General features: G+C 46.5%; 2 protein-coding genes across 21 annotated transcripts in view; both read right to left on the bottom strand.

Annotated features, from left to right (window-relative positions):
• Positions 1–10,690, bottom strand: part of camk2g2 (calcium/calmodulin-dependent protein kinase (CaM kinase) II gamma 2) — a 60,249-nt gene extending 49,559 nt beyond the window's left edge. For 17 of the 19 annotated variants that reach the window (XM_086173281.1, XM_086173272.1, XM_086173244.1 and 14 more), the window contains exons 1-2: positions 10,383–10,576; positions 9,510–9,604 (exon numbers count right to left, since the gene is read on the bottom strand). In XM_086173281.1, coding sequence (XP_086029407.1) covers positions 9,510–9,604; positions 10,383–10,447 — 160 coding nt within the window. In that variant the 5' untranslated portion in view covers positions 10,448–10,576. Of the gene's footprint in view, positions 1–9,509; positions 9,605–10,382 lie in introns of all 19 variants that reach the window. The other 2 variants (XM_086173182.1, XM_086173234.1) reach the window with 2 other exon arrangements.
• A 9,224-nt stretch (positions 10,691–19,914) lies between these two features.
• LOC147236733 (arylsulfatase I) lies at positions 19,915–25,194 on the bottom strand. Of its 2 annotated transcripts, none has more exons than XR_015108736.1 (3): positions 22,850–23,738; positions 20,865–22,151; positions 19,915–20,764 (listed from the first exon to the last, which is right to left on the bottom strand). XR_015108736.1 is itself a non-coding variant. In XM_086173027.1 (3 exons), exons 1-3 carry the CDS (start codon positions 25,177–25,179, stop codon positions 21,074–21,076), a joined length of 1,422 nt encoding a protein of 473 aa, XP_086029153.1. In that variant the 5' UTR covers positions 25,180–25,194; the 3' UTR covers positions 19,915–21,073. The 2 variants fall into 2 exon arrangements, 1 of the variants encoding a protein (XP_086029153.1); XM_086173027.1 differs by adding an exon at positions 25,169–25,194 and having other exon boundaries at positions 19,915–22,151; positions 22,850–23,182.
• Between the last annotated feature and the right edge of the window lie 1,826 nt (positions 25,195–27,020).

Consider the following 27,020-nt stretch of genomic DNA (forward strand, 5'->3'; position numbering starts at 1 on the left):
ACAAGCGCTGAAATGTATCCTCTGCTGCTCTCTCTGTGAAAACGAATGGACCGTGAAGAGTCACGGAGAAGGTCCCCGGTTGGATTCCCCCTTTCTGTGTGGAATCTCCATGCGGGGTTCCTCCGGGTTCCTCCCACAGTCCAAACACAGGGAGAATAATCTGATGTCTCTCTGTGTGGCTCCGTGGTTGACTGAATGAATGAATTTTAAAATACCACCATGGTAAATGGAATTGTTTTAAATAAAAAAAAAAAAATCATGGGAAATGACATCTTGCCTGGCAGTTACTTCATGTAGCTATCAGTCAAAAAAAAAAACTGCAAAAGTAACCTGAAAGTGAAATGAATTTGGATAAAATTAGCGTCAAATAGATGAGAAATAAAATTTGAATCCAGGCGAAATAGTGTGAATGAGTGAGCGAATGGTTGGATGTCTCTGTGCATGGCCCCGCCTCTCGTCCAATCACAGCTGGTATAGGTTGCCGTAACCTTACGTGCAGGATTAGCGGTTTAGATAATAAATAAGTGACTGATTTAACATGTAGAAACATGTGAATTTGTGAAATCGCTTTGAAAAAATGACAGGTTTCATTTTAACCCATCGTGCCGACGGACGTGGACGGTGTCCGGGCGAGTCTCCAAGCCGGCAGGGGGCGGCAGGCGACAACCGCAATTCAAATTTAATTTTAATCTGAGTAACGGAGGGATCGTGAACGGTGGTCAGAGATCGCAATCGGACAGTTCAGCGTCTGCCGGCCCCGTCGTCCCCTCTTATTTCTCCGCTGCTAATTTCCTGAAGGCCGCTCTGACGAAAAAAAACAACAACAAACTTCTCACCCTGAGAGTCTCCGCAGCTAATTAAAACGCTAAATCGTTCAGAAAAGCCACCGACAAGGGCAGACGGGAACCGACGCAATTAGAGGAGGGCTATCAATACTCATCGACGTTCAGACGTCCGGCCGTCTGCCTGGGGTTCGGTAACCGTGCGCATCGATCGGCGCTCGCTTTTTGGCAAAACAAAAACAACCTTCAAACAATGAAAAGATGTGAATGGACTGTAAAGCGGAACGGCAGGCTTCTATTGGACGTTATCTTGCTGGCGCTGTAAACATGCACTCCCTCAAAGGTCTCAATGATGCGTGATATTCACTTCCTGCGTAAGGATACATAGCCAAACAGTGCAGTTGTGGGGAGGCAGTGTTGCGCGGTATGCTAACGGTATGCTAACGGCGACCAGCTAAAGAAGAAGAAGACGACATGGCGGCGGATGAACCACTTCGGTGCTTCCTCTTTCTTGGAATGTACATTTTCACCGGCTCCTCCGCCGCCGCCATGTTTGTTATTGTCCAAAACGGATCTCCGAAAGGCTCCGATGTAAGCATTGTTGAGCTACAACAGCCGTTCCGGGACGGCCCAAGGCAGCAAGAGAAAGCAAACATCTTCCCCTCACCTACGGGGTCTCGGGCTGCGACCGGCTCAAATATTTAGCAAAATGTAAAATCGCCAAAGGGCATCTCCACGGACGATTCTCATAAAACCCCCAAGGCTGAGGAACACAACGATGCTGAGCCGTGAACAAGGAGACGGTTCAAGGGGAGAGCGTTTCCATTGGATGCAATCGCAAACACACACATCATTACGGGAGGTCTTTCCCTGGTGTATGCACCGTTTTTATTGCCTTCTCCTGAGTTCCACAATAAATAACCTTGATATTTGAAAAATAATAACGATAATTTTCATACATTAACAAAATAAAAACATCTACGGTTGTCTCTTTTAGAACGGCAGGAACTTACTTGAGTCAAAAATGTAATTACTGCTCAGGACTTAAAACTTCTCATCAGTCTGGCGCCACAGACATCGTGTGCGTGTGTATGTGTGTGTGTGTGTGCGTGTGTGTGTGTGTGTGTGTGTATAACACTGCGCCTCCTAAAGCAGCTTCAGCTTATAGATCAATATTTGCTGTATGCTGAAGCCTTCTCTCCCCAAGGACGTCTACACACTCTTTTCCCACAATGCAAAGGAAAAAGACTAAAAGACAAATATATACATATGTGTGTGTGTGTGTGTACATTCAATTATTTCAACAGGATATACCTTATCATGACGACTACATCTGTGACGTCCGCCTACAGACGAACCGTCTTATCACGCGGTGTGTGTGATAACACAGGAACGCGATTCGCCGTGTGAGCGTCTGCCGTCGCCGGGGTTCTTCGGGGTCGCCCCGCGGCGGACTCAGCGAAACCCAGAGCAGACAGAGCCTTGTATGGGAGCGGCGTTCATGTGTTTTCAAAAAAGGGAACCCTCCAGGGACAAAGACGCGTTCTACGGACAAATCCAAGAGCTACTTGTCTTTCCAGTGCTTCGGAGTTACGGGGAGGTTGATGCTTTTTCTCTAAACGTCACTGATTGAAACGAGTCACGGATCTCTTCCGACCCTCATCTGTACCCTCACGCACTTTTTTACAATTCCTTTTCAGGAACTGCGCTTTCCAGGAACTACAGTTCCTAGAACCAAGGCTGAATCTTTTTACGGTTCCATAGGAGCTCATGTGATGTTGGTGCTTGGTCATCAGACAGTTCTTGTGGACCGCCATGTTTAAAAGCCATCTGGTCACTTGTCAGCTCTTTTCTTCTGACCAATTGGGCGGAAGCGGCGAGAGGTGGACCAAGGAAGAGGTCCGAGCTCTTCGGGTCGTCTTCAGTGGCTTGTTTCCGAGTGTCTCTTGCTGCCTGTGGGCATGCCGGACAAAAAGGTTCCCCTGGACGAGGCGAGTTCCTGGATACTTCTTAGAACCGTCCTGTCCGAAAGCGGCTACCTACCCTGGTTGTTTAGTCAGCAAGCAAGTCCTTGCCTATTTTCATCACACAAGTTGACAACCACACAACTCACAAGCCGTCGCTGCGGCTTCTAAACAGACGATGCGATGCGTCGCTGTACGACACGGGACGGCAACTTCCAGGAAAAACTCCACCTGTGACGGGGTGGGATCTCTTTGAGAACCACAGCCAGCCATGCTTTCGCATCCTCAGCTGCTTCAACTCAGTTTATAAACACATAGAAACCATGTTGTTTACTTTGAACAGAAGGCAAGGCTAGTAGGAGGAAATGAAAGCATGGGTCGTTTTACCAAACCTGCACAATATTCTTCTTCTGGAGTTTTGGCACACTAGCGCCACCCTCCAACAGTGGTTCCTAACAGATGCCGAGGGAATCAAGATGGAAAATAAGTTTAAGGAAAGCAAATCCTGCACGAAGCATTTAACATTTCTAGATTTAATGAGTATCTCAGAGGCATTACCCATTCATTGGATAGGAAAGGATGGAATGGGGATGAGATGGGATAGGATAGGATAGGATAGGATAGGATAGGATAGGATAGGATAGGATAGGATAGAGTGGGATGGGATAGGATAAAATTGTATTGGACAGGATGGAACAGGACAGGATAGATAGGAGCTCAAAAGCATTGCCCATTCCTAGGACAGAAAAGGATGGGATGGGATAGGCTAGGGATAGGCTAGACTAGGCTAGGCTAGGCTAGGCTAGGATAGGATAGGCTAGGCTAGGATAGGATAGGATAGGATAGGATAGGATAGGATGGGACAAATTTGGATAGGAAAGGATAGGATAGGATAGGACAGGATAGGACAGGATAGGACAGGATAGGATAGGATGGGATAGGATGGGATGGGATAGGATGGGATGGGATAGGATAGGCTTTTAAAAATTAGGATGGCATTGGATGGGAATTGGGACACTGAACACCACTCATCAAATGACCTATACTAGTTTTTATTTTGACATTCCATTCCACCCACTGAGGTCTGAGATTGCTTTTAAGACTCAGGATCTGAAGACACCACCACCACCCCCCCTGCAAGTCACAGTTTCAAACAGGACAACCTGCGCCTGTCCGGCACTATATGGCCGATGAAAATTTCATTCAAGTTGGCTCCCATACCGTGCCATATGCTTCGGAGTGGGGGGCTGGGGGCTGACAGAACAGAAAAGAGGGCAAGATGAATATGACAGAAGACTTGGAAAGGAAAAAAAAAACATCACCGAAGCTCGGAAAACACAACACAACACACACACACACACACAACGCCCACTCAGCCGCCGTCGTCCGCCTTGATAAAGAAAAGAGGAGGGTCTGCACGACGTGGGAAGACTCAAGCACGCGTACCGGTTACACTTCTATGAAACTATTTCTGTTCTGGGCCACAGAGCCCCTGCCGTCTCGATCTCCCTCTCCGAAACCTGCATCCTTCTCTTTGCACATATGAATCTCTCGCTCACTCATCAAATATTCACAGTTGGTCTCATTAAACATTCACCGCGCAGTGCTGCTACGTTTATCTGCCCTCTGCCAATCAGCCTCCAGCGAGTGCACTACAGCCCACCAAAAGCCTGAAAAGTAAAACACACGCACACATGCTCGTCTGCGATGCGGCAGCCTTGCAAAGACGAGATGACTGGGAAGAGGAAGGAAGGAAGAAGTGGCGAAGAGAATGTAAGACACAAAAGAAAAGGGGTTTTAAAGGGGGAGGGGGGCTGACATGTTGGAGGGAAATGGGATGACGGCGGGGAGCAAAAGGGGAAAACGGAGGAAAGGAGCGCGAGGGGTCCTCCTCGGCTCTGGCGGAAGAGCAGAGCAGCCTCGCGCCTCAATAATTCAGCAGCGGGACAAGAGCCGCCACCCCCTCCCTCTCCCGTTCAGCGGCCATCGCGGGCCCTTACCTAATAGTCCGAGCTCACGTTACAGTCCCACACAATACATGACGCGAAACGGTGAAAATACACACAAGGCGCCGCGGACTGGAGGTAGATGGTTTTCGGATCTTTCGCCGATATCGCGGCGGGTCGACACCGAGGACAACCGAGGCGTCTGCTGCCCCGCCGTGCAACGTGCTAACGTTAGCAACGGTAAAGCGCGGCTAAAATACGAGCAAATCCGGAAACGGCGACTCTTCACGTCTCTGAGCCTCCACCGCGAGATGCAGGATGTGCAAAAGTGAAAGTAAAAGTGACAGAAGTTCAACTCATAACTTCTGCTTCCGACAGTATTTCAGGGCGCCACGGCTGTTGCCGCTTCCTCGCCGAGCGCCTGAGTCACTGCACAGCGTCTTCACTACATCTCTCACTAAATTTAGCCTCAGCCTGCGGTCTTTCAGCCGTTCTCATAGCAAGAAATTGCAAGATGTTCACCATCGTTCCTTCTCCGTTTTGGGATCTCGACACGTCGGGCGACCGAATGACTCAGTCCTTGTTGCTCCGCTATCTTTATTAGCTTAAACAGGACCGGCGTTACTGTTGAATAAACTGTACGCAAAGGTAAAACCCTTAAACATTTATATTTTCCCACCATTTACAAGCTGAATTCAAGCCATGATTTCCATAATGACCTTCAAGTACACGATGAGTGTGTGTGTGTGCGTGTGTGTGTGTGTGTTGCGCACATGCATGCTGTTGCCGGGCCATACTGTAATCGCTGACCTGCCTGCCAGCCAATGTACCCACCATGTGCCACAGTTGGTATGCCTTAATCCTGCATGCGCGCGCCAACACACGCACACACATGCAGGCACACACACACACACACACACACACACACCTCATCAGTGCAAACTTCCCCCAGACATGAAACCCCGATCGCCGGCGCGCTGTACATTCGCTGTTTGCAAACACTGACGAGGTCGGCGTGCAGGGATGAGTCCAAACACGCTGGATGTGTTAACTGACTCACACACTGCGCAACAGCTGTAACTAGTCAACACACACACACACACACACACACACACCCACACACACAGAGGCACTGGACCACCAGCTGCTGCAGTGGGGGCCGCTCCGGAGCCGCCCAGCCCGGATACTCTCACGATGAAAGCACTTTTGCTCGATGCCGGGCATTCATTGCCGCGTGTCGGATCCAACCGGTGTTAACTGCGACGTGCTAGCATGCTAGCTAAAATGTGAGAGCTTAGCTCCGAGCTTCCGCACCGCAATGGACAATCTCTAAATATATCCATTTCGATATCATCTCCATGACACTTCCTTTTAAAGGCAACGTTGTCCGGCGTACTTCCAATGCGTGCTTTACGTCGCCATGGTTGTGGAGCAAGACGTCCACTAGGGGGCGCTGCAAAGCTCAAGTTCAATTCCCAGTTCCAGATAATAACAAACATGGCGGCGGCAGAGGAGCCGATGATCACCAATGGCCATTAAATGCATGGCGCCATGTTGTATGCTTCCTCTTCTGTGTTGCTCTAGCTGGTCCCGCTCAGACCAATCGCGCAACACTGCCCGCCTAGACTTCCAGCGTTATCCCTCCGCTGGCTGCGTTTGAAGGAAACGCGAAGAACTAGGCGGGAAATGAAGAGTTCGGACAGACCGCTCCGTCTGTGTTTGACGCTGAGCCCTCAAACTGATCAACGGGCGCGGGAGGGCCTCACGTAAACCGCGGGTATCGATATCACCGCGCAAAAGACGGGACACAGAAGCTTGAGTTACGTCAGAGATCCCTTCCTGCGGTCGGACGATTTTTATCCCCTTGCCTAAGTCACTTTCCTGAAACACCCTGAAGTCATATGTATATCCAGAAAGAAAACAAGGCCATTGGAATTAAAGGGGAATATAATTGCGGTACATAAAAAAGGGAAATGAAACTGTCATAAAAATTTATCGTAAAAATGAGAACAATTCCCAAATAAACTATATATTCTGTGAAGGGAACTTAAAAAAAAAAAATTATAAAAAGCGCTTTATTCTTCTTCTCGTACTTCTTCTAATGTACGGGTAAGAAGTAAAACTAATTTATGGAAAAAGACCGGGACGCATACCCATAAAATTTACTTTTTTAATTATTAATTGTTTACAATTTATTTAATTGTTATTTAATTGTTTTCTTTTGGGTTTTTGTTTTTTTTCCTTTTTTTTTTATTATTCGTCGGTTTACAGCCGTAAAGTCAAGACACCACAAGTCGAGGACAACATAAGTCGACGACGTCCTGAAGTTTTATTCAACGGAAGACATAAACTAAGACCTCAAACCACTCCGTCTGAGAGGCCATGAAGGGGCTTTTCGCCGACTCGCTGAATAATTTAGCGTCCAATGGCCGTTACTATCGCTATTTGCCGTCTCTTGACTAGGATGAATTTCTGTCCACATTGATGTTTTTGCGTTTGCACTCGTGATCCGCTGCCTTTTTATTTGGTGCGCGGATTCTCCGACAATCCTTGCAAACTAATAATTACACACTGAATGACGATGAGAAGTAAACCGAAGGCCCCAAAAACATGCCTCTTTCTCTTTCACGCACACACACACACACACACACACACACACACACACGCACACACACACACACACAACAGAAGCAACTAATTTGCTTTTTGCCAGTGTTTCTGTTCCACAGAAAAATAAATATAAAATAAAATCAATATGTAACAAATTTTCGGAGAACATCAGCCTCACATTTCCATATAAAATGATATGCATTAAAAAATCATAATAAATATATTTAATTCCTTTTTTCCAATTTTTTTAGGCTGATTGTCAGTACAATGTTCTTACAAGTGAAATTGGCTGGGAAAAAAAAACAATAAGATGATAATAAGCAGCTAAAATAATTTGTCTCCAGCCTCGAGTGTGTGTGTGTGTGTGTGTGTGTATGTGTGTGTGTGTGTGTGTGTGTTTGTGGAGTGCCTGCAAGGGGCTTTCTTGTCGGCTTTGGACCTATACAGTTAAGTGTGAAAACCGAGAAGTAAAGAGTTGAGGGAATGTGTTTGTGCTACAAGTGAGAAAAGAACATTCATCTAAGTGTGTGAATGTGTGTGTGTGTGTGTGAGACTTGTGACCATGACCCAAAGACACACACACACACACACAAAAACACACACAAATGCACACACATGCACCGATGAAAAAGTAGTCTCCCTGTCAGACAGCCTATGGGATGAGGAGTTTCACCCCTGCTGTTGCCGGGTTACTGGCTCCAGACCACTGCCAGCACAGCACTCCACACAATGTGCACACACACACACAAACACACACACACACGCACGCACACACACACAGCGTCACATCGCCTAGCGAGAAGGATATTTTAAGATCTTTCCCTCAAATCAATCTTCCCGTTTAAAGGGAGAGCCAGGAGAAGGAGGGGGGCAAGTTTAAAAAAAAAAAAAAAAAAAAAGGAAATGACAAGGGGGAGGTGTGAAGGTGTGTGTGTGTGTGTGTGTGTGTGTGTGTGTGTGTGTGTGTGTTCTAGTTGGTCCAGGCCTGGCCCAAGATCTTCAGCTTGGACTTCAGGAGCCTCCATACAACAGGAGATGGGCTGCGACTTCGAGTGTCACTTGAGGTGCTTCAGTGTCGTCCAGTTTTCCACCTCTGACTAAAACATTGGTATTTATCTTAAATGTGTGTGTGTGTGTGTGTGTGTGTGTGTGAGAGAGAAAGAGAGAGAGAGAGGGAGAGAGACAGTGTGGTTCAGAAGAAGGAAAAAGAAATCGAATAAAAAATACAAGCGGCATTTGACCTGCGAAGGGGATCGGACGCTGTCACTCAGTCTGGTAATAAAGAATGAAAATAAAAGAAAAATGAGGACAAACTGCAGCCGCAGATTCAGAGGCGACGCAAACGTCACGGAGACGCTTCAGATTCTCGGAGAAACCAGAAACACACTTCGTCACGCATCGCCAGGACCGCAGGACGGCGACGACTCGCCTGCCGTCCGTTTACATCGACAACCCCGACGCCAAGGCATTCAGGGCCAAAACAAAATCAGAGAGACTGTTAGCAACGCTGAGCTTCGAAGACTTCGATGACTTCGAGCTTCGAAGACTCACCTCACGGGATACGCCACCTTGTTTTGCGGGGGGGGTTTGGACCGATCCAACGCAAACTCCATGTGATTGTCTTTTGCGGGAAAAAAGAGCAGGAGTTCCTAGATTTTTGCAACGATGTTTGGTATGAATTTGATAAAATCAGTTCCCTCGAGATGCACGAAAGCATGTATTTACCATTAAAATAATTGCATATAAATAATTTATAAATAAAGAAATGTGTGTGTGTGTATCATTTGATAGTAGCAGGAAAAAAAAAAACAGGAATTCCTTGATTTTTGCAACGATGTTTGGTATGAATTTGATAAAATCAGTTCCTCGAGATGCACGAAAGCATGTATTTACCATCAAAATAATTGCATATAAATAGTTTATAAATAAACAGTGTGTGTGTGTGTGTGTGTATCATTCGATAGCGGTTGCTAGCGATACCATAGACTCCCATTCATTGTGCTAAGCTAACTCCAAAAGGGGGAGGGATCTCTGTCAAGTTTCCGCACGGGTTTCAGGGGTGAACGCACGGCCCTGAAAGGTCAGGCGCGTGCACTCCACGGCGGCGAGCTGAGAGTCGCCATAACGACGCAAAAAACGGCGGTGGCGTTCGCCGAGGACGGAGGGAAAATAAACCCACAAAGGTGGACCTCGCCGGACGGACGTACCTCGGGCCGAGAGCTTCTTGGTGTTGATGATCTTGGCGGCGTACTCCTGGCCCGTGGACTTCTTCACGCATCGCCGGACCACGGAGAAGGCTCCCCTGGAGGAGCAGCAGGACAGGAACTCAAACACTCAAACGCCACATCAGAGCAAACAAGAAGATGGAGATGATGGAGATGGAGATGGAGATGGAGATGGGGGGGTCACATGCATATTTAATGTTGTCTGATATCTTGCAGGAGATGTGAGGAGCGGGTGAAGGTTCAGGCAAGGCTGGAGGAGGACAGGAGGAGGTGGAAGATGGACAAGGTGGAGGAGAAGATGGGAGAGGAGGAGGAAGGTGGAGCGCAGATCCGGGACGTGAGCGCGGCTTCTGCGGCCGGGTTTGAATCCAGGATGCGGCGCGCACACGCCCGTGCGTGTTTGTGTGTGCAAAAGCACTTGTTTGCTCTTTTTTTTTTTTTTTTCCTCATTCTTTACCTCGACGTGCACGGAGAGGAGGGGGAAGGAGGGGGAAGGAGGGGGACCCGGACGCGGCGTGATGCCTTCAAGGACCGAATTGTCAAACAAGTTGCGGGTCCCCTGCGGTCGCGTCACCCGCAATTACGGCGGCGTGCACCTTTAAATAACGCCACAGAGCGGGTGGAGGGGTGTGTGTGGGGGGGGGGGGGGATTAACCCGCGCACACACGCACACGAACACGCAGACAACGTGAACATGCCCGCAGCTTTACTGTTGCTTGGGAGGTTGCATACCCTTCCCTGTTTTTGACAGCACCCCCCCCCTCACACACACACACACACACACACACGCGTAATAGCAGAACCGTGCACGCACACACGCACTGACACGCCGTGCAACAGAGCAGGGACGCTTACTTTCCGAGTTCCTCGTACAGCTGATATTCATCCGTGAATCTGGTCGAGGTCACCACTGTGGCCATGTTGGAGGAGAGGAAGAGGAGGAAGAGGAAGAGGAGGAGAGGAGGAGAGAGAGAGAGAAAGGGGGGATCGCCTCACGCAGATTTCGGGAGGAGGAGGACTCGTGAAGACGGGGAGAGGGAAGAGAGGCGAGAGCTCGGAGAGAGGGGAGGAGGAGGAGGCGGGAGAAGCGCTGTAGTAAGCAAAGATCCTCGACGGAACGAGGACTCACTCTGTCAGATGAGGAAAAGAAGGAAACAAACAAACGTCGCGCCGGACGCAACTTCCGGGTCCAAGAGGAACCTCTGGAAACTGACCAATAGGGGGCGATATCACTGGAGCTGTGGACAAATCAATGACTGGCTCTCGAAACAAGGATGACACGTGATCCTCTCCTTACCCGGAAGTAAATACTAAACATATTTATCCAAAGTATTTTCATCTAATACAAGATAAGATAAGATTGCGTCTTGCACTACCACTGCTTTATTCCTCCGTTCATATTCATATTTATAATAATGTTTACACTCTTCCTATCAGCACGTATGCAAGATGCAATGCGGACAGCAAATAAGGAATTTCACTTTACAAAGAAACATGTTTTTACACCGCACATGTGACAATGCACACTATGAATCCCTTGAATTAAATAAGATAATATTTTATTAATCCGCACGGGGGGAATTTGTTTGTCACAGCAGCGTAACTATGACAATATCAATAAGTGGGAATATAAATATAAATAGACGGGACAATTGAAAGGACAATAACAGGGATAGAAACACGTAGCAGAAAGACAGCAACAACATAAAATAACTTATAGTTAACAGGTTAACATTCCTCATCGGTTTTCGTTCTAAATGATTGCAAAGTGGTTGTATGTTTTTTTTAAAGATATGTTTTCCCTATATTTCTAATTGATGTGATCAGAAAAGCATTCGTGAGCAAGTGTGACAGCTATAATATTTGAAAAGGTATGAAGTTCTGTAGAAAGACGTGGTTCACTTTGCACTGAAAATAACATTTCAAATTTATTCTCATTGCGTGAACTATTTTATCCACGTTTTTGAAAACAAAATTAAAATGAAAAACAAGTGGAAAAGCATTTATCTCCAGATATGTGGTAAATGTCAAAGGTCAAAATTCAGTCCAACAATACAATGGTCATGGTTTTCTTGTGCATGACCTGAATTTTTATAGATCTGGAAAATCCATTCATTATTCAGAGGCTTGTTATGAATAAGACAGTTATTAAATCCCCCTCAATGAAAAATCGACCACTTAACAATTTCAAATATAACAGTCAGAAATTCTCCAGTCGCTGTCACTTTTGACATAGAGTTACAAACATATGAATATGAATATAAAAACAAAAACACATGAATTATCGCTCAATTCCATCAGATGAACTTTTTAGGATTTTGGATCATTAAGTTAAACAGCTGGCAGAGATAACTGGTGAAGCGCTGCAGAGAAAAGTGCTAGTGAAGAAATAACATGCTCGGTCTCGTGCGGGTCTTTTAAAAAATCAATTTCATTTAAAATATTTGGATAAATATATGGGATATTTCTGCCATTCTATTTTTGCGAATTGACTTGGAGTTTTGTTTTTAGAAACGAGTTAAGATTCTACTTATAGCCCAGGTCGTTACCTTTCTGCTGGCGAGAAATAATCCTCAGAGTGAGAGGTTTCTTGCAGAGACGCTCTTTGCCGGTAGTATTGGAGGTGGGATGCAAGCAACGCGAGATCTTTGCGGTTCCGTCCGGGGCTGCAGATCCAGGTTCAGCCTGCCAGCTCGTCTCCCTTGCAACCCCTCCAGAGGAACCGACTCCAGATCAGCAGCAGAGCTCGGAGAAGGACCAAGATGTGCTGCCGCAATATTTTAATGTTGCCAGAAAACAAGGAGCTGCACGGAGACCAGATTCCTGGCGCCACCGGAAGCAACCAGACCTGGTAACGCATCGATTTGATGGGATTTCTTCTGTGTCCCTCACCTCTGGAGAAGAACCTGCAAGGATTCAGATGGGGAACGTTGTTTTTACGATTATTTTCTTCATCCGGGCACAAATGTCAATACATTCATTCCCTTTTGCCCTTTTTTTTTGCATCAAATGAGAAAAAATATAACAAAAACCGGGAAAAACGAGAAGAAAGATAGAGACCCAATAAATACATAAATAAAAAAGGCTGAATGGAAAATGTGATGTAGAAAGGAGGAATCATCACAGGAGAACTTCTCATTTTATCCTTGTATTCCTGAATTTAAATCATTCATCTTTTCCTCCAGCCGATCACCTGCCGACTTCCTGTCCTCCATCCACAAATCTCCTCTCTGGTCTTCCTCCAGACCTCCTCCAACCCCGGTCCCCAGGTCTTCACCATCCCTCTTCTGTCTGTGTCCAAACCATCTTGATCTCCAGAACATCTACCACGCGCCGTCCCTCCGACGGACTCCTGATCCTCTCCGTCCTCCTCGCTCCCAAAGAAGAACCTCCACACCTTCATCTGCTGCCTCCACCTCTTCCCCCCATCTTCTCCATCTCCAGTTCCTCTCCACCTTCTCTGTTGTTGTGGACTGTTGACTACTTCTCCATCTTCTTCACCTCCACTCCCCCTGTGGGTTCCTCTCATTCACACACCATCTTGCTGCAGCTAAACCTTCTTTCCTAACCTTTTCAGGTGACACCTCCACCCCTCTAGATGTTCCTCAACCTGCTTCCCCGCTCTCACAACACATCACAACATCATCTGCAAACATCGTAATCCACGCGGATTCCGGTCCACCCTGGTCCTCCAGCCTGTCCATCACCATAGCAACAAGAAGGAGTTCAGAGCTGATCCATACTTCTCCATCAAGTCCTACAGCTAAGGACGCAAAAAAAAAAAAAAAAATCAAATGATTAATATCCTTATTAGACAAATAATGGAGATTTCTTTGCTGTTCCCCCGTTCATCCCTCTCAGACGTTCACAGCTTCTTGGTTCGTCCTTCAGCCTTTGCCGTGTTTTTCACGTCTGAACGTCACCGTAGTGGACCTCAACCTGCAGCCCGGCCTTTAAAATGTCAAAGTAGCCTATTAACAGCAGAGACCCAATTTACATCCGCGGCCGCGTCGTCCCGCGTTAGCGTCGCCCCGGAGGCTCCGACCCGTCACCTTCACAGCGGCCTTCGCCCTCGCCACCCTCCGACGGCGCCGTCGCCCATCTGCCCGCTTCTCCGCTCCCTCCTTCCGAGTCATTAACGTCCCCGTTGTCATTTTTATTTAACTTTGTTTCTTTTGTTTTTCTTCCGACGGGCTGGAATCAAAACCGTCTTTTTTCCCCACGTTGTAACTTGAACGTTTTGCAAATGTTAAGTCTGCTTCCACTGTCCATGTTTGTAATGAGGGATAAGAAACGCAGGCATCTTCCTACCAGTTGCCTGTGAGTTGGAGACGATGTGGCCTTCAGTAAGGTCTTCTCCATCCACGTTCCCCGCTTACAAAGTCTCCTTCCTAAGCTGTCCTACCTCCAGAAGGTAGATGACTAAAAAAGCTTTGTGTGTGGGCGGCTTACCTTGCAGGCCCTTTCACCAGATGACAAGTGGCTAGTACAGTTAGCACGCTAAATGCTGTATCCCTTCTTGTTGGCGACGCCTTGCTGACCAATGGGACACCGGCTCCGGTCGCGGCTGAAACTCACCTAGCCGTCCTCTTTGTGTCAAAAACGTGACCCTCGCTATGCATTTTTACGGCTTTTTGACAAAAACAGATTTCTCATTAGCAAAGCCCTTGTCTGGAATTGTGATGCGCCACCTAGTGGCAGTAACAGGAATTGCAGGCTAAAAAAAAAAACTGAATTCCTTCACATGTTAATATCTTGTAGGATTGTCATGGTTTTTTTTTCTTAAATTTGTCTGTTTTTGGTATTCGCTCAGACAAGAAACATGTCAGCGGCTCGATCGGTTCCCGCCTAATTACAGGGAGCCGCTTCAATTTGAAAGCTTAATTAGCGAGGGGGCAGAGGGGCGACTCATATTAATTGCCGAGCTGCGGCGACCCGGCTGTCGACGCCGCTGTGCACGAACCTCGTGGCCTCGCAAAAACCTCCGCGCTTCCATGCGAGCTCTGAGCGGAAGGGAGGCAACTTCGGTTTTGTTTTTTCGTTCAATCATGACGTGTCCTCCACGGTAGGAAAGACAGTATTTGACCTGGACTTGTATTTCATTTCTCATTGTATTTGACTGTAATTTTATCTATATTTGGTTCATTTTCAGGTCAGCTTCTGCAAATTCTGATTTCCAGCCACTTAGCTTTGTGATTTTGAAGCGACTGCCAGGCAGTGACGTTCAGTCAGGGGAGGCAGGAGAGGCTGTGCCTCACTTGCCTATCTTAGAAAAAAAAAATGTCAAATGAAAAAAAAAAGAATTAAATGGTTATATTTATCAGCCATTTACACTGTAAAGGTATGTTTAATTTAACTTCACCAGTTTTAGATTGTGTTTTATTCAGAATCGCTGGATTTTCACATTTGAGGCGGCAGCCTGTTGAGCCTCAACGTAGATTGCGGATTACGTCTGACTGCTGGCATGCTCTGCACTAAGACTGGATGCTTTCGCTATTAAAATGTTGGAACTTTTGCTATATGAACTACATTTCTAATATACCGTGTTTTTGCCAATAACCATGTGTGTTACTAGTTTCTTGTGCTGCACAATCGTCAAACAGCTGCCAAGACTAAGTGAGGCACGCAGTTCTCCTGCCTCATGGTTGCTGGCCTCAACGGCCATAAACCCCATTGCAATGTCGCTGCTGCTAGGGGAGATGTAAGGTCAGAATTTTTATAGAAAACAATTGAATTTACCGTGGTGATGTTTAAAAATTCATTCATTCATTCTCAATCTACACTCCAGACCCCGTCATTGGGTGACGGCAGTCCATCACAGAGCCACATATAGAGACAAACAACCAATCACCCTCAGATTAACACGACCGGACAAGGGAAGGACCTCCTGCATGTGCTTGGACTGCGAGGAACCCGGAGAACCCTGAGGAACCCCATGTAGACACGGGCAGAACATGGTGACTCCACACAGAAATCCCCCCCACCCCCCTGTGGGAATCAGTAAATGCTTGTAAAAAACAAGCAAAAAAGGAAACGGGGTTGTATTTATATCTGTATTTTTGAATATTGAACCCCTTGCAGTGGGTGAGTCCTCTGTCCTGGACCCGGCCCCCGGCTGGCAGAGCCACCGGTCGGCCCCCGCCGGCCCCCGCCGGCCCCCGCCGGCCCCCGTCGGCCGCGTGCAGCCTGGATACGGTGACAGCGGGTTTACTGTAAAATGCTAGCGCTCGGCCGGTGACTCAGCGGGTAGGAATGTTTTGTTTTGGAGCCGGGCTCGCGGCTGCTTTCCGGGTCTTTGGAGAGCCTCCTTCCTTTGGGCCGACCGTTGACATCACAAAATATGGTTTGGAAGTTAATCTCAGGATTTCCTGCCACGGCACCCAGGGGTCCCGCCGTCCTATTCGCCTTCCGCCGACCGTTCAGCGGACATCATTCGGGAAGTTTTTCTCTCTCTCAAGGTTTCAACGTGACATGTTTCCCCGGTAACGGCCCGCGTGAATGTGAATCTTATCGCGAAAAATCTTCCAAGTGTTATTTCAGCCCTGAATGGGCCGAGGTTTGTCATCCAGCGTGTTAGCGGATGTTTCCACGTTGACTCAGACGTTACTTTGTCCGAGTAAAGGAGAGGAGAGGGATGGAAAAAGTGGCCTTATGGTTCTTATGTGGTTCCTGGTGACCTCCCAGCTACCACACTGCTAAAACGCTACTCACATTTTCTATACCTATTTTTATTGTTTTTTTGTAAAAATTATTTCATTATTTCTAATTTTAATTTTAAATAGTTAATAATATATTTTCAGCATTAAAAATATTTTTTATATAATTTATAATGTTGATTAAAAAAATGAGCAAAATGTACTTTATAAATGAGAAAAAAAAAAAAGTACTAAATTGTGGAGTCAAGTCAGGTTTTATTCATCGTGACTCCTTCTACTTGCAGGGACAGGGGCAAAAAAAAAAAAATGAAACGCCTTTTACCGTTGCAGAAACCTCGGATATATCTCAGCTCAATGTGAGCGTCCTTCTGCCTCAACCGTTTGGTTTACAAACACAGGAAAAGAGCTAGAAAGCAAGACGGCAAAAATTGATACCTGTTGTGCTAACAGCTACATGCTGATAACTTAAATGATACGACTATAGCTTTAATTCCGATAAAAGAAATGACGATGGCGGGCGCCTCTGCAGGAGATCAAGCCACGCCCCCTGGGAGCCTGTCCAATGAGGGACTCGGGAGAAGATGCGAGGTTCCTATCAGGAGTGCGGACAGGATGCAAGAAGTGCATCACCGGATATCCCTCGGCGGAGTAGGTCTGGGGCAGCTTAACAAGGGGGCTAGGCTAACGCTAACCAGAAGCGTAACTTAAAATGTTTTAAGGATATTCTTAAACAAAGCGAGGACGTCCACCTCCCCCTTGGATGGAGATCAGAAAATGTTTCCACAGAAGTGGAGCTCGCTGACTCAACCCACTCTGTTGTGCTTTTCGTCAAACAGTAGATTAGGACGGGGGGGAAATAACATTTTAAATCCCCAAATTAAGAGCATACATATTTTCCGTTCCAAAATTATCAAATGAAAATTATTAAATACATTTAATCATCTGGGTGAAATCTCTGGTGAAACTGTTATAATATTACATTATATTATTATAAATTATATGATATTGTATGCAGATGACATTGTGATCCGATGCGCTGTGGTGACCCCTTTTTAAAATTATAATTACATTAGCATAAAGACACGTATTTTCACACTGAGAAACCAACTTTTAAACACGGAAAAGAGCATCTGTGGTTTAACTTGTGCTTGAATTCACGACTTTAGCGAGTTAGCTCCCCCCCCGCTAACTGATGATCCAACAATGGATGTGACAGCTCCCACCCACGAACTGGAAAGCATCGTGTCCCTGTGTGTGTGTGTGTGTATGTGTGTGTGTGTGTGTGACACCTCCGCTGTGATTTATATCATCTGACAGTGCCTTATTTCTGCAGGCCATGGCAGTATAACAGGAAATGGGTTGAGTGGGCATCTAACGATCATCTCCCACCAGTTCTGCCGTGCACCCTCGGGCCTCGGCGAGGCGTTTGCGCGTTCATCTTTAGGTACACGTTTCAAATATCATGAAATGTGTGTATGTTTGTGTGTGTGTGTGTGTGTGTGTGTGTGTTCTCCCTCATCCAGGTGATGTTTAGCAACCGGACTTGAAGAAGAGACGAGGGGGAAAAAGGGGAAGGAACTCAAGTCCAGCTGCTGTGAAAATGACATAAAAAATTAAAAAATAATCCAATCAAAAAACTTTTTTTAAGATTAGATTAGAAATTACGTGTTGTAGGATTTCCAGCTGTTTGGCGCTACCTGTTGTTAGCAGGAAGTGGACCGACGAGTGGAGTTGTAGCGAAAGCGCGAATAAAAAAAGAAAAATGAAAAGACAAAAAAAAGCAGAACCCCGGCGGCAAAAACTTGGGAGATAAAAGTGCGGCAGAAACAAAGGTTTATTCTCTCTCCACGCGTGACGACGGTGACGAACGGGGTGACAAATAAGGCGACGCGCGCTGGTTAATGTCTTCTTTCCGGAGGCTGCCCGACCTTTACGGCCTAAATATATCAAACCCGCCGCCATTATGTGCAGTTAATCTTCATTAAACGCCGCAGCCGTGACAGTGGCTCGTGGGCCACAGCAGCAGGCAAACAGGTCGGAGGGGAACGGGGAGGATTTATTGCCGAATTTACTATCGGCGAACGGCGTGTGTATATGTGTGTGTGTGTGTGTGTGTGTGAAGCGTCTTACGGAGGCTGCTCTGTTTTGTAAATCCGAGATTGATGGTCTCTAGAGCCCAGATCTGGAGGAGGTACCCGGCTCTGGCTAGCAGACGCTGAGGGGGAAGATCTACGCCGACGTCCAATCCCAGCGCTGATTAGCTCATTATACGCACAAAGGTTACAGACATTAAAATGAAATATATGTGTCTATGTGTGTGTATGTGTGTGTGTGTGTGTGTGTTTATAGGAGTAAACGTCAGTTCAGTTGTCAAGCTGCACAGCGTCAATGAGTGTACATTAGTTCCTCTTGTTTATCAAGGGGGTTACGTTCCAGAACCAGCCACGATAAATGAAGCGACCATTTTTATTTTATTTTTATGTTTTCTAAAGCTTTACAACTATCCCCACACTCTTACAAAATTTACCCATACTCTTATAAACACTTCTTATATAATAATACACGAAATGCTAAGCTATACATATGCTAAGCAGAGAGCGGTGCTGAGCCAATCAGAGCTCAAGATACAGAACACTCGGCTCTGGTTGGTCGCCAGACTCGAAAATGCTCATTTTTACCATGAAAATAAAAAAAAATTGTATCCGGAATTTTAATCAATTTTTAAAATTTTTGTACATTTTTGTAAACAGCCAATATAAATGAAAATCTGTGACGTAGCGACCACCTCTATTTTAATATTTATGTTTTCTAAAGCTTTACATTTATCCCCACACTCTTATTAAAGTTTCCTCTTTATAAACACTTCTTATATAATTTACACAAGATGCTAAGCTATGCATATGCTACACAGAGAACCGTGCTGAGCCAATCAGAGCTCAGGAAACAGAGTGCTAATTTTACCATGAAAATACAACATTGTATCCGGAATTTTAATTGATTTTTAATTTTTTTTTTCATATTTTTATATTGTGGAATTTTTGATATACCACAGGTGTTTGTCATTTTATATCGTTTGAGACCAGTGACGCCGCCAAAGGTGAACCGCCGTACGGAAAGGACGACTTTCAAGCCGGAGCCCAGGAGTCCATGATATCACGATAGCAGTCAAATCAGCTTCTGCTGAGGTACCGTAAGATCAACAGGTGTAAAAAGAGATGATACTTTTTGAATTGTTTACTCTAAACTTGGTTTGTGCGGGTAAAAGATGACATTTTTTAGCTGACTCATTCTGGGGTGGAAAATAGTTTGTGCGGGACTGTCTTCTAATATATTTTTTCTCAAGTTCTTTGCAAAACAAGATGTTTCAATTTGCAAATGCTTGGGACAACGTCTCGCCTCGCCTTCCTCCGCGCACGGAGCTCCCGGCTACAAGCGGCTAATGTTTTTTTGTTTTTTTTTCGGGGGGAGCGATGGGAATGAGGGAGCGAGCCGGGGCGAGAAGGAACACAAGGGGGCGGTTTTGCCGAGGGAGTGCGAGGAGAGCCGAGGGACGTTCGGGGGGGGAGGACGGACGAAGGAGGGGGAGTACCTGACCGGAGGGGAAGGAAATGGCAAAGGAGGACAGTTGAATATTCATTAACAAGCCACGGGGGAGAAATCCATAGCCCTGTTGCTGCGCAAGACACAAGTGGTGCACACACACACTCTGATACAAAACAGGATTCTGGTGTTCTTGGTGGTGAAGGGATTCGGCCATCAACCACTTCCGCCTGTTTCCTACAGGAGAAGCTCCATGGAAGCTCTGCGTTTGGGGGCGGGCGGTTGTCGCTGTTGCGCTTCAGTCCGATGTCTGGAGGAACAGACCTCGAGCAGAAGCGGATCAGCTTCATGCCCGAGAACAGAAGAAGAAGGTGACATTCGAGGGAAGCGGTCCCCGTGGATGTCCACTGATGACTAGGAGATGAGACACCCGGAGGTCGCCCTCCATGCCTTTCTTTTGACATAGACGCGCCATGACACGCCTCGGTCACAAGTCATCTCGATGCAGCGCGGCCGCGGGAGAGTTGGTGAATCAGCGCGTCCGCGGACGTCTTGCGTTTGACCGTGAGCCCGTCTGCAAAAAAAAAATCCACTCCCGGAGGCGGGAAGAGACCGTAAGTACATCCGAGGTGGTACTCGAGGTACCGATTTTGGTGAATTTCCTGTCCTGAACGAGGCAGAGGAGTATCTATCTGTTCGCAGATGACATTGTGATCTGTTGAGAGAGCAGGAAGTAGATGGCGGAACATCTAGAGTGAGGGTGAGGTATGCTCCGGACAGGAGAGGTATGAAGGTGAATGAAAGGACCCCGAGTTGAAAGATGAGGCTACAGGAAATGGAGGATTTCTTGCAGCTCTTGCTGTCAACAGTCAAGAGCAAAGGTGTACATGACAGTGGTGAGTCCAGCGATGCTGTATGGTTTGGAGAAAGTGGCATTGGTGGCAGAGTTGGAGGTAGTAGAGATGAAGATGTTGAGGTTCCTTTTGTGGGAGGCAGGGATGGATAAGATCATGAATGAGTCCATCAGAGGGACAGCACATGCTAGAAGAGGGATAAGGAATATATTGGTAGAAGGATTTTGGGGTCAAAGCTGACCAAAGAGAAGATTTGGTCAATGAAGTGAAGAAGGACATGAAGTTACCTGCTGTGAGAGGAGAGGATGTGGAGAACAGGGTCAGATGGAGGAGGGTGATTCGCTGCTGTGACCTCTGGAAGGAGCCGGCTAAAGGAAAGGAAGGCAAAGGAGTACCCGACCTCGCTCCCTGCCGGCCTGCTCTTTGGGGGCAGGAGTTGTACACTCCCAGAAGGACACTGACCTCCTGAGCAAATGAAAATTTCCTGAGGAGATATTTAGAAGAACATGTTGTTCCGCTGGAGGCGCGACCCCATCTTCCGAAAGAGGGCTTTCAGTTTGCAATACTTGCAGTGCTTAAGCTTGCTAACCCTCTCCCTCCTGCCTTTCTCCTCGCTGCCGTCGCTCTCCAGGCCCAACCAGGGGCCCCACGCGCCGCCACGTAGCCCCGGATCGGCCATGGGATCATCGGGCGGGTTCCTCACCGTCACAGCGGTCCGATTGTACTCTGCCAGCCTGACCAGGAGATGCTTCACGATCTCCGGACGGACCTCGGCCAGGTCGCACCTCTCGTAAGGATCCGAGGTGACGTCGAACAGCCAGACCGACTTGCCCGGCTCGTCGCGCCGCTTCTCCAGCCCCCGCCACTCTTTGGGGGAGTCTGAGACGGCCCGGGGCGGGATCCAGTCCCCGTCGCCCACGTTTCCCGTCAGGAGCTTCCAGTCGCCGGCCCGTATCACCGCCCGAATCGCCGTATCCCAGATGCCGAAGCCGTTGAGCACCAGCGCCTTGTCGTACGTCTCCCCGCGCTTCCTGGAAATCGGGTCGATGTTGAAGAGGATCTCAGTGCGAGGACAGGGCCGGCCCTCGCTGACGGCCGCCCACACATCGTGGCCGTCGAGCCCGCGGTCAGAGCGCGGCGCCCCGGCCAGCCCCAGCAGCGTGGGGTACCAGTCAGAAACGTGGATCAGCGCCTTGCTCACCGCGCCCCTCCTCTTCAGGAGGGGACTGTGGACGAAGCCCACGGCCCGAACGCCCCCTTCCCAGTAGGTCCCTTTGCCTCCCCTGAGCGGCCAGTTGCTCCCCCCGGACAGCGGCTGGCCCCCGTTGTCCGACGAGTAGATCAGGACGGACTTCTCGTAGAGGCCGCCGTCCTTCAGCTCCCGGACCACCTGTCCGATCCCGTCGTCCAGACAGCTCAGCATGGCGGCGTACTGGCGCCGCAGCCGGTTGCCCCGGGAACCGTACGACTGCAGGAAACGATCGGGAACCTGCAGAGGTGTGTGGGCGGCCTGCAAGGACAGGTAGAGGAAGAGCGGCTTCCGGGGGTCGTGGCTTCTCAGAATCTGCTTCACTCTGGTCGGAAAGAGGGAACAACCCTTCGGTTTTAGATAACAGTATGCTTATATTGACGCGCCTCGTAGTAAAATGTAACATGTGCATAGAAACAGTATTTCGGATAATTCAATTTCTTTGAGGTGAACAGGAATTTTTCCTTTTTATTTATGAATTACCATATTTTCTGATACTTTTTATGTTACTTTTTCTAATTTATAAGAATTAATTGAATAAGAATTATAATGTATAAATATATCTAAATATTAGATATTATTATTATAATGTATAAATATATCTAAATATTTCAAATCACAAAACACCTCTGTTCAAAGCGGCCGATTCCACCCGACTCCAACAGCTGTCATTCTTACTTTTTTCCCTTTTACCACCCATGTTTTTGTTTTAAAACTTAACCCTCATATTATGTTAAGGGTCAAATTGGCCCATTGGGTCAATGGGTGAAATGGGTCAAATTGACCCTTAACATAATATGAGGGTTCATTTTGTGTATACCTATACGTCTTTATGTTGTCCTCGAGTGTCGAGTACGGCACCTTAAATTAAATGTATTATTGTTATTAATATATATAGATAAAAATGAAATTTTCACCACAGCGAAGCTATCTCCCCTGCAATGTCCACTACCGTCTTCCGAAATGTTTTTGGACCGTTAAAGATGCATCTATTCTATATTTTCATTGATATTCCACGCTGACCTCTGGATGTAGAGCAGCGTGGAGTAGTTTCCGCTCATCTCCCACGCCGGCTTGTCGCCATCGTGCAGGTCGAACCCGCAGGCCTCGGCGCCGTCGCAGCTCCGGTAGGAGAAGTGGTCGCCGCTGCCCGTCAGCGAGCCGAGGAAAGTCTGAAAGCCGCGTCCCGTCGGCAGGCAGCTCGGCCGGCAGAAGCCCAGGTGCCACTTGCCCACCATGTGGGTGGCGTAGCCGGCTTCCCGAAGGCGCTCCGGCAGCGTGGGGACGTCCGGGGGGAGGCAGAGGGGCTGACGAGGCCGGATGATGGAATGCTGGAGGCCGGTGTGAATCTGGTAACTGGAGACAAGGCGGCGTGAGGTGCAGACGTCCGGACGGAGGAGATTTGAGATGTTCGGTTCTTCTCGCTCACACGCCGTCTGACGCTTTTAAGGAAGTATTCATAAACGAAGGGCGTTTTTGAAATTCATCCTCAACGTCACGTGTATGGTTTCTGCTTGTTTGTTGTTTCGGCCAGGCGTTAACTCCCTATTTATTCTGAACTTAGCGTGATCTTGCGTGAAAATCATAGATTTTCTGTAGTTGGCCGAGCAATTAGCTGTTGTGGCGACGCCGCTTTACCCCATTTATCATCACTTTGACGCCCGTTTAAAAACATTAAACCCTTGACTAACAAGCTGAATTGTTTCCGTGACAAACCTCCAAGCTCCATTGGCTTGTATATCAAATTACATTTCCCCATTAAAATGAACTGAAATGCTATAAAACTCTTCCGGGCCAATCCAGTGTTTTTAAATAAGAAAAATTGACTTCGTAAATAGCAAATACGCAATGAAAAAAGTCATAATCAAAGAGAATGTAAAGAAATGAACTTGTTTAATTAACAACCGGATACTTACCTTCAAGATTTACTTTGCGGATTAGCTTAGCTTAGCTTACACCCTAAATGCTACAATGCGTCGCTAAATGTAACGTGCACGGTCGACGGAGGACGGTTTCCCCGAGGCCCGTGGGTTTGGGAATGTTTCCTGTCAATGTGAGGCCAAAAAATGGATTAGGTTTGAAAATTTGCTGAAGTTATACCTTTTTTTTTTTAAGTCGAATTGTTTCCATGACTGAGTTGTAACTCTATTTATTCGTATATCGGAATAAATTTTCCATTGTAATTAATTGAAACGAAATGAACCCGTTCCAGGGCTGCTGGTTTAGTTGTGCGTTTTTAAAAAAGCAAAAGACATACAAAGACATACAATACAAAGACATAAAACATATGCGAATAAAACAACATAGAATAGAATAGAATAGAATAGAAATAGAAATAGAATGTGCATTTAATTGTCCCAGAATGGGGTAATTTAAAAAAAATGCTAACAATAATAATAAAGTAATAAGGATATTATAATAACAGTTTTGTTGTGTATTTTTAAAAAACGAAAATTTATTCTTACAAAAAAATTATACACTCACCGGGTTGCTAAATGCCAACGCAGTTTGCTCGTCTGTGAAATTAGCTGAACTGAAATGCTATTAATCTGTTCCACTTTCCCCTTTTGGTTATTTGTTTTTAAATAAGAAAAATTTACTTTATAATAACTTAATAATAAATAAATTAATGAAAAATAAACTAATAATAATAAAACAAATACAACCCTTTTTGTTATTTGTTTTTCCAATGAGAAAAATGTAATTTATAAATGACTTAATGATAAAAAAATTAATAAATAATCTTTAAAAAAAATCATAATAAAAGAATGTAAAGAAATAAACTTGTTTTATGTTTGGCACTCTAGTCGAGCTACACACTTAATGCTGTAATATGTTGCTATATGTAACATGCAAACTTTGCTACACGGTATGTATAAACTCCATTTATGGACGGAGTGAAGCCACTCGTCTCTCTAAAACCATCAAACCGTCCACGACCGGCTATGAACGACTCTTCCGTCGCCTCGCCCGTCAACATCCCCGCCGTCCACTGCACCAAATCCTTGTGAATCTCACCCACGACAACTTCTCCAAGTGGCGGCGGCGCGTCCAACTGTTTTCAAACGGCGCTTCCTGGACAACGGCAGCCATGCACGTGTCAAACGCTCAGATCTGGGCTTCCGATCCCAAACCGAAAACCCCTAAATCGACGCACTGGTAAGTCAAGCTTCCGCTGTAAATAGATAAATCTGAAAAAGCGCCGACGTTTCGAAGCTCGCGTTTGAAGTCCTTCCTCTCACGAGACACCGACGATTCCCTGACATTTATGAAGCAGACCGGAACCAGGAGAACGTCGGCGGGGTTGAAGACCTGAAGGCCTGTCTTTCTGTCACCACTCACCGGCCCGTCATGAGCTGGCTGCGAGAGGGCGAACAGATGGGCTGGACGTAGTAATTCTCCAGTTTGACCCCCTCGGCCGCCAACCCGTCCAATACGGGGGTGTTTATATCGGAGCCGTGGTAGCCGATGTCCCCGTAACCCTGGTCGTCCACCATGATGAAGACGAGGTGCGGGGGTTCGGGCCACGGCGCGCCGCGGCCGCTCGGCCCGCCGAGCCAGATCGCTCCGAGCAGCAGGAGCGGCAGGGAGCGGCCGCCTCCTTCCATCCCCCCGGTGGGTAAATCTCCGGCCGGTCCGAAAATGCCGGCTCGTCGGCTTCCAGCCCGAGTGGCGGCGGAATGAGATGCCGATGGGTCGGCGCCGGACGGGTGGGTGGAGACGAGTGTATCTGTGAGAGGCTCGCCCTTTGCAGCACCTTACCACATTCCTCAGGCGCCTCGTATGATGTGCTGGGAGTACCTGCTTTCTCTCTCTCTCACACACACACACACACACACACACACACACACACACACACACACACACACACACAAATGTATACCGCCTATACTGACCCGACTGTCGGACACTGTATTAAAATCCCCGACCTCATGTCGAAGGAAATGATGGAACGGAATAAAAACAAACAACAAGAAGGCAATATGTTGAGGTCCTGGAGGGATGGCTTGATATTTTTGAAGAGGTGTGTTTTTTGAGAAGATTCTTACATATTAAATAAAACATGTCTGAAGTGTCATGTCATTGTTATTGTAATCATTGTTGTTGTTATTATGATTATATCTTTATTACTTTATTATTATGACTATTATTATTATCATATCCTCCATTACTCCATTACTATTATTACTATTGTTATTACTATTATTATATCCTTATCACTTTATTACTATATCCTCATTACTTTATTATTATTATTAGCATTATCATTATCATTATTATTATTTCTTTATGACTTTATTATTATTATTATTATACCCTTATTAATCAATTATTATTATTATCACTATCATTATTATTATTATTATTATTATCATATCCTTATTAATCCATTATTATTATTATTATTATTATTATATCCATATTACTTTATTACAATTATTAGCATTTATTTTAATTACCCCATTTCAGGACAATTAAATACACATTCTATTCTATTCTATTCTATTCTATTCTATTCTGTTTTATTTGCATATGTCCTATGTCTTTGTAGCATTAAGTGTATAATTTTTTGAAACATTTGTTTCAATTAATTTCAATGGGAAATCTAATCTGATAAATCGAGTTACAGCTCGGTCACGGAAACAATCTAACCCATCGGTCAAAGTATAACTGCGGCTAATTTTCAAACCCCCTCTATTTTTTGGCCTCAGATTGACAGGAAACATTCTCAAACCCAGGGGCTTCGGGGAAACCGTCCTCCATCATTCAAGGGAAAACAAGGAAGTTTCTCCACGATTCAACTGAATACGAGGATTTTATAAAATACACTCGGGCCGTGAAACTAAAGCATCCAAGTCGGACTTTTCCTTTCACCGCCCCAAACAGCTCAATTACCAGTCACCTGACATCAATTGCCGGTGAGTGCGGGGACGGCGAAACCAATCCCCGGCACGTAGGGACATCCGGCGTTGCGATGAGAATCGGTATTGATCCGCCAGAGAAGAAGACGGGGGGGGGGAGGGGCTCTCGGCCCTCACCTCGCCGCCATCTTCCGCCCCGTAATGAAGACGGGAAATCAATACGAGTCAATTTCCTACGGTGGGTTTTCAGAAGCCGGCCCGCGTTGTCTCGGCCCCGCGGGACGTTTCACAGGCTTTCTTCTCCCGAGCGAAAGAGAGGCGGATTGAGATCC

Source organism: Fistularia commersonii, chromosome 2 (assembly GCF_037954325.1).
Source record: "Fistularia commersonii isolate RoL2024-O1a breed Wild chromosome 2, RoL_Fcom_v1.0, whole genome shotgun sequence".
Classification (NCBI taxonomy): Eukaryota; Metazoa; Chordata; class Actinopteri; order Syngnathiformes; family Fistulariidae; genus Fistularia; species Fistularia commersonii.

Bases quoted from the DNA above. Each gene is read 5' to 3' on its own strand.
- LOC147236733 (XM_086173027.1), bottom strand. The intron at 22,152-22,849 runs GTCAGCGTGGAA...CTTTCCGACCAG, and splicing joins ACGCTGCTCTACATCCAGAG to AGTGAAGCAGATTCTGAGAA.